The 15293-nt window shown below is 40.3% G+C and overlaps 2 protein-coding genes across 3 annotated transcripts in view; one reads left to right on the top strand and one right to left on the bottom strand.

Moving 5' to 3' along the window:
- LOC124156599 (synaptic vesicle 2-related protein) overlaps positions 1–3116 on the bottom strand; it is a 29437-nt gene extending 26321 nt beyond the window's left edge. For both annotated transcript variants that reach the window (XR_006864356.1, XM_046531239.1), the window contains exons 1-5: positions 2593–3116; positions 2315–2499; positions 2143–2214; positions 1919–2043; positions 357–420 (exon numbers count right to left, since the gene is read on the bottom strand). Coding sequence is in view for 1 of the 2 variants with exons in the window: in XM_046531239.1 (XP_046387195.1) it covers positions 357–420; positions 1919–2043; positions 2143–2214; positions 2315–2499; positions 2593–2791 (645 nt within the window). In the remaining variant the exon portion in view is untranslated. The remainder of the gene's footprint in view (positions 1–356; positions 421–1918; positions 2044–2142; positions 2215–2314; positions 2500–2592) is intronic.
- Positions 3117–3249: 133 nt separating this feature from the next.
- Positions 3250–15293, top strand: part of LOC124156598 (coronin-6) — an 86223-nt gene continuing 74179 nt past the window's right edge. The window contains exons 1-2 of the mRNA XM_046531238.1: positions 3250–3465; positions 3822–4019. Of these exons, the coding sequence (XP_046387194.1) occupies positions 3822–4019 (198 nt within the window). The 5' untranslated portion in view covers positions 3250–3465. The remainder of the gene's footprint in view (positions 3466–3821; positions 4020–15293) is intronic.

Raw genomic sequence — 15293 nt, 5'->3', positions numbered from 1 at the left:
ATCGCTTAAATGACTATATTTAAATTAGATTTAAATTAGATTATTTCTTCTAGAAATCACGGTCATACATAAATATGGCAACGATTAATACAACATTGTATATTTCATTTAAAGGTAATCAATTCACTCAAAATAAGGAAAATTATGGTCCTTATCATCCCAACCTTCCCAAGTTGATGAAAAAAATCAGTTCTCTTCTAATGCAGATAATTTTATGCAAGGGGATTGAGGCATACATACATTAATGAATAATGATAAATATGTAACATGCACTGAGATCTAACCTCGACTAGTTTTTTTAAATGTAACGTGCATTGCATACATCTGGGAAGGAAATAACTCAGAAAAAAACTCACATCCAATAAAACGACACACTTAGCCCTCTGCTTGGTGGGCAGGAATTCAGCATACAAAGTAACTCTGAAAATAATCAAGCAATTCAAAAATGATGATGCATCTTCCACTAAAACATGCCTGAATCACAGCCATTTTTTCATCCCCTCTATGAGACAGTTTTATGATCAAGACGCCCAGAGATGTATGTACCATGACAGATTAAGGGGAGCAAAGAGAGGTCAGTCAACTACACATGTCCCTTGGCCAATTGCTCTCCTACAACCCACACAACAAGTGCCTTGCCATATAACATTGCCAATCGGATAATCATAATGATAAAAAAAACAAAAAATAGGCACCTTTCAGCACTTGTGCATTCCATACTCCCTTTCTTTGCATGCTTATTTGTTTCATCACTGGCTATGGGCGGTTTCTTTTCAGACCTGTCCCCACCTGGCACTTGATACGTAACACCTTTGTTCAAACTTGACTGCAATGACAGCTTTTCTTGCATTGTGAAAATGATAGCTTGACTGATGATTTTTTAAATCAAAAAGTTACTCCTGCCCTTCCCTTTCCCACATTTACAACCTCTTCTGCTCATTTCTTCAATTTAAATCTCCAATCCACTGAAATTACGCTCTATGCTCTTCTGAAATCCTATTGGATTAAATCACTACCTCCACTGCAAAAACTCTCAACAATCGCCCACCAAATCAAATCCGTTCATCTAGTAGCCCAACAAGACGAATCCGCTCAGCTGGCAGTGTCCGGAGCATAAACACTAATCTCCTATTCTCCACGCTTGAAGGTGAGCGGATTTGATTCGGTGGGCGATTGTTGAGCGTTTTTGCAGTGGAGGTATCGTAATGCACTCTTAGGAATGTCTTCAGTGGCATCATGGGCTGGAAAAAGCTATATGAATCCCAATCACTGATGCTATCTCAAAAGCAACCTAAATAAACGATACTCTTTTAAAATTGGAAATAAACCTCACCAGGGATAGTAAAAATGGTCATGTGCTTCAGGCCAAGCAATTATAAATCTGTATGCACTCCCAACAGTTTCACATTAGGAATTTGACTGAGCAACAATTTCACATAATTAATAAAAGGGAAAATTTAACATGGACGGTTATTCCGTTTAAACATATATTTCTTCATTCAGCTTCATTGAAATGTCATACTTCCCCACATATTATGAACTGCAGCAATTAGTATCACAGAATAAAGGCAATACTAGCAATAAGCTTGGTACAATGAATAGCCATACATTTCAAATTAACTTTAGCATGGAATTAAATGCAGTTGAAACTGCATTAAAACTTAAGACCCTTGATCCTCAAGGTCCACATGCTTACTCTGTAGAAAATACCCCAGTATCTTTGATTTGGTGACAAAATGGTGATGACTAGAAAATATTTTGGTCTGATCAGTGGATATTATTCACGCCAAAGAGCACAAGCATAAAAGTATAACTTCAATGATAATAAATTTAAAGTAATTCCAAATCGCAAGGCATGCTGGTGCACATAGGAGAATAACAATGGTTGACTTTGAAAAATCAATGACTTCCAACTTACGATTGAGGCACACATCCAATGGCAAAACCAACAAGTCCTCTCAGAAATAATATCCAAAGATAATTCGGTGCAAACGAGCTGAGAAGACCGTAGTAAAACAGCAGAACAGCACAAATGGTCAATGCCTACAGGAATGAATATATATTGAAGCATCATTTATATGACAAGAAAACAAAACCTGGACCTAGTAGATCAAGTGGATGTCATACTTAGGAGTTAATTACCTGCTTCCTACCATACTTGTCACTTATGTTTCCCCAAAATGTTGAACTTAGCATCATTCCCAAGAAGACTACCTGGAATTCATTGATAAATGAAAAATAGTAAATAATGCAACTCCATGAAAAAATAAGAGTACGCGATTTCAAACAAAAATTCACACGATGTTTTACTTGCCGTAGTCGTTAATGCCTGCTGATACTGGCTGATATGCCAGTCGCAATGTAGGGCTGGCGCTAAAATACTTAAAATTGTCATTTCCATGCTGTCAGCCATCCAACACAGCCCAGTGAATAAGGAGAGTTTAACTTGAAATTTACCGAATCCAAAAGCATTAACTGCCTGTGTCACCGTAAATGTATCTAAAGAGAAAAGGGAATGCACAATGCGCAATACAGAAGTTAATCACAAATGAACACTCAAAGAAATTATATTGGGCTTCATCGTCAACTTACCATCAGGAACAACAGAAACCGTGGACATTTCTATTTCCATGTCTGGATCAGTAACGTTATCGTTGAAATCATCTTGAAGAATTTCGGGTCTCAATGTTGAATTACTGTCATTACCTTCAGCAGAGGTGCCATCAAGATCTTCGTACGTAGAATTTTGCCCCCTTATTGTACGTCTGACCGATGACAGCAAGTTGGCCATTGTTCAAAATTATTGATATAACACTGACAACTAGGGAATCAAAAATAACCCACGATCACTGAAATACTACTAAGAATGGTTCTCCACCAACATGAATGCAAAGCATCGTCGGTATGAACACTGTTATTGGGAGAATGAAGGAATTGATAAACCTATTTCACCACTACCCCACATTTACGATAATAAACTTTGCGCCTCTGATATCCCAATTCTTACTGACGTATGTCATTATTATTTATTTCACAGGAGATCGTTTAAAAACAAAGTTGACGTTCCAAATTGTTGCCAACACCATACCGGAAATACGCGTCATTACTAAAAGGTGAAAAACGAAATGTTTTCGCTGAGAATGTAAATATTACCAATTTGACTAATACATGCGCTTAAATCGATCACAGCTGTCAGATACTCCGCATTTGCACTTAAAATTTTAATAGGGTGGTTTCCAATTGAATCCCGTTCCATATTTCAGCTCAAACGGCTTTCCTTCACATACCCAAATAAGGAAGTGTGGTGCTGCTTCCGTTTGACTTCCAGTTCGTCGGGTTTTCTGTAGTCCAATACCGCCTTATCCCTTCGTGTGATTCTGGAGAGTGAATTCAAAGTAATTAGTCCCTATGACACCGATACATTCGTTAACGTGATATTTAGTGTGTTTACAATCGTACATTAAGGTAAGGTGTAAAGTTTTGTTACATAATTTTGATGCATACTTACTTCATTGTTTGATAAATATATTAATTACTGTGTTGACAGTGTGCACTCTTAAAATTTTATCGCTATGCATTTGGGTTTCACATTTTATGATGGTCAACTATTGCTAAATTTATTTTATAATGTATTATACTCTACAAATTCATAAATAATTAACCGATTTTATCACATAATCGTCTGTATTTTCCGCCTTGACTTCCATGTATCACTGTATTAGCCTTCATTGCGGGGTAGTTTCATTTTGAGGGTCTCTTTATTGCCTAAAGTTACTTATTATTTTCAATTTGACGAAATATTTTCGTTTAATATTTTCTAGATGTCTTTCCGAGTAGTACGTAGCAGTAAATTCCGGCATGTGTATGGGTCAGCCCTGAAGAGAGAACAATGCTACGACAACATCAGGGTATCGAAATCATCATGGGATTCAACATTCTGTGCTGTGAATCCAAAATTTCTTGCCATCATAGTGGAATCTGCTGGAGGTGGAGCCTTCATCGTATTACCGCTCAACAAGGTAAGGCCCGACTTGCCGCAGCATTTTGCCCCCCCAGGGTCTAACTTCAGTACTGTCGGTTAGATCCCTCAAGGTTGTTGATTTTTTGGTAATGTAGTCATGGCATAACCGGTGACATTTTTCAGCTATAGAGAAAATTTTTAGTTTTTGATGCAGTTTTGTGACCATTTTAATCAGTCGTTAATTATCGTCCAACCATACCCTTTAAAATCTATGGACTCAAGTTCGTGTTTTTCTCAGGGGTATCTCTGTGGAAGTGAGTGAAAGGAATTCTTTCTAACGAAAGGAAATAGTGTTTCCTCTTCCTGGACTCAAAGATAAAAGCTAGTCGTAAGATAGAGATTGCACACCAGCCAAGTCCTTCTAAAGCAAGCCTCTTCTTGCTTATCCAACCGTTGTGGTTTTTTCGTCATTATGTGCACGAAATACCTGCTGTTCTTCTTTGATATGTTTGGTTAAAATTACTGAGATGAATTTTGTCGACCATTGAATTGAAAATCGCCTCTCAGTGTATTTTTTCCCACGGGACGCACGTGGACATTCAAATGTCACCACTGGACCAAATTCATATATTATCTATTCCCAAGCATGGCGTTGTTTGTGTGAGCTCCAGTGAAGTCACGAACAAGATTTTAGGCATGGTTCACATTTTTAAACTTGCATTTTCTTAATCAGCCGTCATCACATCCTCTTGGGGTGCATTTTTCTTTATTAACATTCAATTTTCAAGTCTCATTGGCTCTCGGATTCCTTCCCTTCGAATGCAACCTACATGTATATATGCATACTTACACACACTCACTAATATTCTCCCACTCTCCATCCAGCCTCCTCTCTCTTTCTCTCACACACTCACTCATCCCCCCTTGCGCCTTTGGCGGTATTTTTAGGACCCATCCTGCACCGAAATAGGCTCCATCTCATGCTGCCGTCGCATTGCCTGATTTGTCCTCTCTTCTTCATTCCGCCTCCTTCGTATTTTCGTGGTTTCTTTTCCTCGACCGCTGGCCTCCGCTCCGCGCGCGCGCGCTCCCGCCCGCCCGTCCTTCGCCTTCTTACACACGGATTCCCTCATTTCCATACTTTTTTCCATCAACGCTCGACGAGTGAGTGATCTTCCATACGCCATGCACACTCCTTCGCCGCACTCATCCTCGCCGTGCCACACCCGTGCTCTCCCTCTGTCCTCGGAAGAAGCTCCATCGAGTCAGTCCTCGAGCGATCTTCTGCCCCGTGAAGGAGGTCACGCATTCGGGTCTCACGCCGCGTTGAAACTTTTGTACCCTACCCAAGTTATCGCCGACGTTTTGGAGCACGAATCGTTCTCCACCTTCGGGCCAATACCCTTGGAATTGTGATGGGAACGATCACTCCAGTACGGCTGGTCATTATTCGTGTCGTATTACCGGTTTAAAACTTTTATCGCTATCGTCTCGAAATCTTCTCGGTATTCAGAGCAAACGCCAGTAAAAATTTGCGTGTAGAAACTGAACAATGAAAAGTTTCCTCGGTATCTTCTCGGGGGTTAAGTTTTTATGTTATAGATGCAAGAAAATATTGGCACATGTTTACGTTATGTTCCCTAAACATTTGTAGAGGATAGCAGAAGGTACAAGAGAGTAGTTCGCCGCAGGAGATGACAATACATACGTCCGGTCGACTGGTGGCCATGCGAATTGTGAAGAAAAGTTCCTCGGAGAGACGAAATGAATGTTACTTTTGTGCGAATTTCATTGGATAGTGCCTTGCGTATTATCCGATTGTCACTGGAAATAATTACGCATCCCAAGCATGTTGTTTTGTTAATTACATTTGTAAATCATAAATTTCATTTGTCTCTGTAGATGACGCCACACTCGCTCGTATATTGTCGTTTTTGGTGACCTGTTACTTTTTCAAAACTCCCATGGTAATATTCCGGGTGAATAGACCCTTGAAAAAATTTTACATTTAAGAAATCACCGAATTCAAAATTTCACATTCGAGAGCCAGGCGAATGTTGACAATGGTCTCCTGCTTTTGCCCCGAAAATTTCCAGGTGAAGTTTTAAATGAGTTATTAGCCCCGAGGAGAGCAGAAATGCGAGCAGTGGTGATGCGTCATCTTAAGGAATGTTCAGGGAAGCATTGTCAGTGTCCTTATAATTAATTATTCGTGACGTGCGATGTCATTCGCGTTCAATGCTCATTCGCTTGTCACACAACAAATTAGGCTTTATAGGCTATATTGAAAATCCATCTGAAAATAAACGTTTTCTTTAACTACTAATTTTACGACATAAAACTTGTCTGTGAGTACGAATTGCAGACCGTCGAGGAAATTGAAATGTGGGGTCGGCATAAAGAAATATTCTCGTTTAATTATGGCATAAGAGTCGCGAAAAATTAAATGTAGGGCAGCTCACCGTATTACTTTCGCGGTTGTTTTGCAAATTTACTGTGTAGCTGACGTCCCAATCGAGGACATCTCGAAGGTTACCCCTAGTATGTTGGTTGATTGAAATTGGCACCACGGTCAACTCCGATTGCCGGAAAAATGCCTATGTCTAAAGATATGCTTTGAATACTTTGGATGCTATGGAGTACAATTTTGCCTTTTCACATCACGAGGATGCCAGTTGTGGAAGCTTTGTTTTCTGTTTTTAATTTTCCTTTCGAAAAGTTGTAAATAATTATTTGCGCTGAATCGCTGAGCCATGGCGGAACCCTAAAAAAATCTCTTTTGATCCACCACCGATTTTAAAATTTCCTTAATAATGGATGCTTCGAAGCCATCCAAGTTCTCTCCGTCTCTCCGTGCTGATGATGCCGGAGGTCGAAAAACGATTCGTGCTGCTTCAGGTCGGTGAAAAACGGAATATTTAGTCCGGTGGTGGACACGAAAATCTTGTGAAGGCTGGGAAAGCATCAAATCCCACTGGGAATCAGCCGTGTTTGACTGACATTATGACGTACCATTTCGTGCAGGGACTGTGGAAAAAATTCACTTGTATTATCATGTTGTGCAGTTATCACTTGGTGTAAACATTATCGAAGGTGTTTATCTGGACTCAAATAGATATTCCTGCCCGGAAGACGATTGGGCCAGATGATTATAATCGTCGGGAGAGGGTAAAACTTCTTTTTCCTGCATTTGGACTCTTCCTATAATAACCTACAGTTCGGAACGCAGTTGTTTTATTTGAAATTTTCATTCCATTAATTTTAAATGCTTGTTAATGGGTTAAAAGTTTCTTGATTATGGCACCAGACGCTAGAACTTTAATCGTTTTTTGTTCATATTTTTGTGGATACTTGAAATTGTTGTTAATTTGGTCTGGATATGAAATATATCCTCACAGCTCAGCCCATAGTTGGCACTAAGGATTAAAATTAATCGTTAAAAATGTAGTGAAATATTTAATGTATCGTAAATGTTCATGAAAGTTAACTTTTATTCGATAATATTTTACAATAGCTGTTTCAAAACTAACTTCAGTCATAATGGTTTGTTAAATTTTGGTGAATGTTTACCTATTCGTATTTGGCTTGGTAGTAGCGCGAGAGTGCAGTGAATAATCCCAGACGAATGCATCCTAACAAAAGAGGGGTTGAATGGATTGGTCGAACAAGTTTCGGAATTCACTGAACTTATACGACAATACTCAAAGATAAGTTATAAGTTTACTTTTTTGTGAAACTTAAATAAATTATTGTTGAGCCTGAAGTGTGATTTATTTTATCGTCAGTGCGAGTAAGGTTAATTTAGGATTAGGTATTTGGTGGAGTGACTGAAAAAATAACATTTTACGTCAAAGTTCTTTTTTTCGACTTGTATCTGTTATTTTTTCCAGAGACGTTACTTTTAGCTTTGATTGATTCATTTTTACGGAGGTTAAATGTAATCAGTTGATATTTTTTGGAACTTTTTCCGCTGTGACTAAGCCTAATACACTTTTATTCGTATTTATCCAAGCCGATGGGTACTAAGTTTAAGTACCTCCTCCTTGACTGAAGTCCATCGTTTTAAGCATGCTAGCGGTTGGACCTATTCAGGAAATAGCGTTTAAATGCTCATTTATGGTGACATTTTCACTGTGAGCTAATTCTATGGTACGTATCCTATTTCCCGCGTACAGAAAATATATCCTTTTCCTCAAAGGCAGGAACACTTATGATAAACTTCGTATTCCACAATTGAGGACACGACTTTGCTCCATTCATTTCAATTGTATTAATTTAGACTGGGACTGAATACACGGTTCCGAGATTAGGAGTTCAGCGGGGGCATTGTAGCGCATTGCCTTTTTCTAGACTGAAGAGAAGCCATGGGCTCAATTCTCTACGACCTCAGGCGATTTTGCTGTGAATGCAGCGAATTCCAAACCCTCTTTCCCTGCCCTTTGACAAAGTGTCATTAAATACTCTGACTTCTAGCATAATAACATGTAAATAGGTAGTTTTGCCATTTGCATATAGGGTGATGACGCAGAATTCTTTACTGTGCCACTTCGAGTCAGTTCGCTGTCTTCCCGTTCGTGGTAGACGCTGGAAATTATCATAATATCTCTATTTTGAAGCAGGCATTTCGTTGTTGAAAATTAGGTCAGTAGTTCACATAGCATGGAACTGAGGGGCTGCAACTTTTGATCTTTCTGTTTTGTTGAGGACGTGCCGAAGAAATGACTCAACCTTGATGAAATGACGAGCGCTGGTTGCACTCCGTCGGGAAGACCTAGAATGAATAGGGTAGTTCCCTTCAACAACGAAAACGAAAGGCATTGAATGCGATTCGTTACCCGCCATTAGTGTATTCATAATATACAAATTATTTGGTTTTAGAAATCCCAGTTTAGACGAATGTTAATGGTCAATTTTAACCGCATTTGAAAAAGGCCAGATTGGCGCCCATGCCATGCCACTCCACGTGACGTCACAGGGACCTAGTTTCTATCCGAGTAGATAGGAGTATTACATTGCCTAAGATTACCAATGCATGCATGAGGCACAGAGCTCAGGGAAACATCTCTTAATAATCACCAATTAAAACTGCCTATGGTCGGAAAGTTTCCTTCGTTTGATAAGGTATTAATAATCCTTTTTTAAGCCATGCGCTACCTGCTAGCAGCCTGCATCTCAGCGGCGCACATATTCTCGCCCCAAGGTCACCTCACAAGGCGGAAGCGGGAACCTGAATGACGTCACACGAGATTTTCCCATCATTCATACTTAGCCGTCGCGTTTTCGCGCGCTTGAAAATTTTCACTTTTCATTTAATCGCGAAAAATAGATATCGTCATTTAAAAATCTTAAAACGTGAAATGCGTACTCCAGGAGTAATAATCTTTCGATGTAGGCAATAGAAAAATAAAAGGATACCACCCTATTGACGAGGAGGGCCTTTCCGATCGAGGAAGTATTGCTTTTTTCCTGAAATGCACCCTGCCCGCAGTGCGCACGTGCTACGCCTGTGAGGATATAGGCACTCCGCAGGGGCCGAGATGAAGCCACGCCACCAGCGAAGGGGAAGGGTATGTACGAGCTTGAAAACATTCTATCGAGGGTACGCTCCAGTTAGGCACGGTATGTGTGTTACGCTTGCACGTTTACGTTCGTACAAAGTTATGCAAAAAGTAGGTGTACTTCTAATTGTAAATAGATACTTCTGTTATAAATGGTGCGGCCACTTACTTCTCTCTATTGTATTCACCCCTGAAAGTGAATTCACCAAAATACTATTTAATAGCATTTCATTATAGTGCTATGCCTTAGGAGACATATTTAAGGGTAAGGTTTCCTTTTTTTGGGGGCATTGATGGGGCTCTCTACCCCATTGGAAAGTGTCAGTACACCTTCAAATGTGATGAGAGCGACTGTTCGATTATTTTTGCGTGAATTCAGAAAGTAAATCTGTATTAACAAATACAAAGCGACGGCTAGGATTTTGGAGGAACGCATGGTTCACGCGCACCAGCACCATCGAGGCGTCAGTGAAAAACTCAATGGTTACGTTCGTTCATTCCAATCTTCGGCTTTGTGTTCGTCAATGCAATATTACGAACTTCTGTCGTACGGAGATACAGAACCAGTTCTTATTGTTGCCACGCGATGAGTAAATTACTCTTGGTCATAAGCTGCATGAAGGAATATTGAAAGAAAAAAATAACGATATTTGGATAGTCTGTTTTTCCTTTGGATCATCGTTGAAATCAACTATATCTCGTAATGACAGCATATTCATTCATTCATATGTTATCGCAATCATGGTATTGGTTTACGTATGTACATGCCCACGGCAGCCATCCGTTTTACCCTTTCGTTCGGGTTTAATTTGAGGGATATTTTAACGTATTAGAAATTAAGTAGCCGCACTACTAGTAAATAAATTAAAATTTCGTTTTAGAAAAATTATAAATCAACTCGCAATTTTAACTCACGATTGAGGACGCATATTTTCATTTTAAGTAGGATGATGAATTCATCGTTTGTATATTTTGTTTTACGCATGAAAAAGTTGCACATATCCCGGCAGTGGCAGAGAATTTTCAGACACTGCCCGATTCCTGCTTGAATGTTGTGTGGAGGACATTTCAAGCGCAACACTCCGTCCGTCGGATGGGAAGTTAAGCCGTGGTCCCCTTGGCGCCTTTCGTTATGAGCAGGCTAATACCGACGCCGGGTTTCTCTCCTCCCTTCCTTACCTACCCTTCCCTCATGGTGCAAATGACCTCAGCTGTCGGTCGCCTCCTCCAAATACCATACCACAAAATTGCACATATCGTGTGAAATAAATAGAATATGTATTCTTCGATTTATTAGGATGTACAAAACCGTCTTTGTTTAGTTTTTCCATTAGAAATAAGATTATAAATTCAGATAAAACTTTCTGCCATTTTTATTAAAGATGCTGTAGATAAGCAAGAAGTAGGATGCTGTTTCAAACTTTCTCAAGATATGATTATCCTATTTTCACTGAATTGTGACGTATTTCCGGTCCAAAATAATCACAATCCCATTTTCACTGCCTACGTCCCTTTGCATCGCATCTTCGGCACAGTTTTGCGTCTTTTGGTGTCTTTGAGTCGGATGGCCACTATATTCTCACATTATATTAATGTCCTATGATCAGTTACACTCTACTCCTCTCCATTTTTTCCAATGTTACGCCGGTTCTCTTCCTTTCCTATGTATCTGTTCCCTCTTATCCTCTTAGAATTCAGTCCTTTTCCCTTGATCCTCCTCGAAAGAGATCCCGCTCTAGTTTTTTCCCACCATATATACTTCGCGCTTAGTTCTCCTGTGACGTGTTATTCTCGAATAGGGGCCTTTCTTCTCCTCATCTTCGGCAAACCCTCTCGTTTCTCTCTATATCAGTCCATTTTATCTCAATCACCCTTCTACAGTTCAAGGTGTATGTGAAATGATGGATGAAAAACACTTTTGTGGTGAGTTTCCTCATTTGAAGGAAACCTGCACCGTCGTAGGTTTCACCTAAGTGTGGAAAATTACTGAATATATTGTATTTCTCTCATCTTCATGATCGAAATGTTCCAAAATAGAAAACCGGAGTCAATTGTTTTACTAGGTGTAAGCGCGAGTTAATTGGACAGGGTCTCACCGAAAGCGTTACGTAGCGTAGTCGACGCGCGAGTACTTTTTCGACATGCCAAAGTTCGATGCACCAAGGTATCCCGGGTCCCACTCTAATTCGCCCTTGGCCTGGGCCTGCTGCCAGCGTGCGCGGCTATGTATAATCGGAACCACTATGCAGGCGCGTCGAATGCATTCCCGTCTTCACGGCCCCCGCCTTGCATTGCCGCACCCTTGATCGTCAGGAAGCGGATATCAACAAGTAGCAGATAACCCCCGGCGCGGGGTTACAGAACAATTAAGACCACGCGCGCCTCTGATACTAATGGAAATGTGAAATGGAACAGCTATCCGTTGCTAAAGTCTGTCGCCCGACTTTGAAGATCGATATCTCGAAGACCTCTCGCGCAATTTCAAAATTCGAGTTCATCGTATTCTAAATGCTTATTATCTGCGTTGACTGATGGCATACTGACTATTTCGATGTTGATATTAATTTCACTCGGCACTCGGAAACAAAATTTCTGCTCACTCTTGTTATTCTGCTTGTCGCACGGATGTATCGCATTTGCGACTTCGTAGCGATGTGGATGGAGATACTATAAAAATTTCCATCATGGTCTGTGCTGACCTTCGACCTGAAGACGGGAGCAGGATGGCTCCCGAAACCGTTGTCATCGAAAAACAACCAACGCGGCTGAGGAACACGAAAATCAGCACTGACCAAGAGCAACGCCGCGTAAGCCTACGCCAAAATTTCCATCCTATTCGTTGTACTTTCTTAAGTCTATCGCAATAATTATATGATGAAATACAACCAATCCATGTGAGGTATAGTGGAAGTTCCACGTATAAAATGAAATTTTATATTTTATTTTAATAACTATATGGAGTTTCAAGTTAAAACGCTCATCAATATAATGAAGGTCAATTTAAGAATACCGGGACTACTGTCGGCGTCAAAATGATGTTCCGCTGTAATTCGCAAATTTATATCTGGACTTCAGTGCATGCCATAATAGTGAATAATACGTCATTTTAAAGGAAATTTTATACCCAATTCTGATTTATTTTTTAATTTTGAGTTGACAAAACGGCTAATTTTATGGTGCGCGGAGTCATTTACTGCACTCGCGTGTCTTGATTTTTTAATTTTTCATAAAACAAAAAATAAATCAGAATTGAGAATAAAATTTACTTTAAAATTACGTATAATTCATTGATTATTATGGCATGCACTGAAGTCCAGATATAAATTTGCAAAGTACAGCGGCACATCATTTTGACAACGACAGTAGTCACCCGCACCCGTGGATTTTTTGCACAGTGTGAAGTTTATCGATGCGATAATGTAAATACTGGCTATTTTCCGATCCTCGCACCCGAAGAAACCGTCGTTTGGACCTCGTCTTCTTGCTCTCATCATGAAGAATCAAATAGTGATGTATTTATGGAAGTCTTTACTAACTCGATGTCGTTAAACATTTATTTATTGTAACCTAGGCGAATAGCTTCCCAGGAGACTGACAGGGGTGCGCTGCTGTGGTCCATTCAGCTTCACTGCGCACCACCATTCATTACTGGTTATAGTAATGGCTGGTGGTGCGCTCAGACTTGGATAATTTCTAAAGTGATGGGGCTAGAGTAATAATCGAATGCGCTCGCGTTGAATCAGGAAATACTGACGTGAGTGGAATATCTTTGTAAACGGCGAAATATGATGATGTAACTTCTAACAATTTCCTGAGATAAATCGCGTCGAATTCGACTCTCCTTAGGGATTTTCCTTCTTTATTTATTAACTTATATATTAAACAATTCTCCACCTAGTTCTCCTGGGGCGTATGGTGCTCCAAAATGACATCTCTTCTCCTATTCGTCGGCCCACGTACTCCTTTCTCCCTGTATCCACGTGATCTCAACCATCCTTCTCCAGTTTGAAGGCTTTTAGTCTTTTTCTATTGATTTTTTTCCTCGTAGATTTTTTTAAATAATTAAATTTTTATGGATATAAAATTGGCGCTCATTTTGAGTAGAGCTATAAATGTGTGCATTGTTATTATACGGCCAAATTAATTCGAGCGTGATGGCATGCACTCCTGCGAGGAAATTCTCTTTTCCGTGGAGTCTTAAGGAATTCTCCGTATTACTTCGTTTTTTAATCCGTAGAACGGGCACTTTTACTAAAGAATTTTTATCGAAAACAGGATCATTTACAATACAAATCTGTAGACATCATATCAGTTGAAAATTTCGTCAGAATAACTGTGCACCCCCGTTCCCTACTATATCTGTCCCGCAGAGCTTCATGTTTAAGGATCTGTAGAGAGGTCTGTGTCATGTTCTGTCTGCATAAAGTATGTTTTTAAATTTATGTATTTTCATCTGAGTGACTGATTCCCTGTTATCTGTTCAGTGAGTTTAAGTAGATATTACTTGAAGTAGATCGGTGGGAATCATGATTTCTGGAATGTATTGATTTACTACCAGAGATGAAACGTTGCCAAAAATTTCCATAGATGCAATAGTCGACATGTAAACAAACACCATTGTTCGAATCAGACTGATCGATTGATATGCTATTTCCGTCTTTGACGGATTCGCAGAATGCGCCGAAGGTTATATCCTTCCCTCTCGTTTACAATACCTCCGATGAGGAGTGAAGTCGATGGCATGTTCTCGCGGACGAGGTGGTCGGCTGGGTGGAATTTGGCGGACGCGATGCAGCTTGCTGTTGGGAAAGTGGGTTGTATGTTGAGAGGGATAGGGCGAGGGCGCGCTATCGGAGGAAATCCTGCCCAAGGTGGAGAGAAACCCGCCTCTCGGTCGACCCTCTCCCCACGTGGGCTATTGCGCTACGGCCGATTTTGCCCATCTATATTAAATTAAAATTAATCGAGACATTTCGATTGAGAGTTTTGTCAGACAGGATTAAGGGTTTCACAGACAGGGTGCATACGTACGATGGTGGATGAATTTCGGCGGTAGATTATTCTCTAATATGGCGTAGATTATAGTCTCATTTTGGTTTTGGCTATCGAGCGAATATTGGATTACGCCGATTAGAGTGAAGATCTTTGGTTATGTAAAGCCCCAGTCTCCTGCCGCAGAGGCTTGATTCGTGTTCGGGCGCATTTTATTCGGTTTTCAAAAATGTCCGCAATGCGACGAGGAGTGGATAGAGTTCATTTGATTCTCATAAATTGGGTGGATCACTCCGTCGCAAACATAAATTTCGTTAAACGCATATTATGGTCAGCTTCCTGTCAGCGATAAGAAAGAAGAGGAGACTTAGTAAACGCGGAGAGTGACAACAATTTCAGGGCCGGCAGGTGAAACACCCAGCATAGTAAGCGTGGGTTATTTATTTGAGAGACCAAGTGAATCCTGGATGACCAAATCACCCCCATTTCTTTTGTTTCTCTTTCATTTAACTCTATTTTTTTCACCATCTCCCTACTCTACTATTTTCTGTCCCTCTTTCATAACCTCTGTGAAGTTGGAAAAATTTGTTGAGCCGTGTAATGGGCGGACCAGATAGTCGTGCTCGGCCTCAGAGTGTATTTCATCGAAAAAGAAACAGAAAAGTGTACCAATGACAAGAATCGGAGCAGTGCAAAGGAGGTCGATTTGTGAGCAAAGCGCAAGGAGTCGTCCGCGAAGGAGCGGGATGGGTGGCGAAGGGTCGCCCGAGCAGCTCTGAGGA

Source organism: Ischnura elegans, chromosome 3 (genome assembly GCF_921293095.1).
Source record: "Ischnura elegans chromosome 3, ioIscEleg1.1, whole genome shotgun sequence".
Taxonomy (NCBI): Eukaryota; Metazoa; Arthropoda; class Insecta; order Odonata; family Coenagrionidae; genus Ischnura; species Ischnura elegans.
The sequence above is the reverse complement of the archived record's forward strand: the minus strand, read 5'-3'. Positions and strand labels throughout refer to the sequence as shown.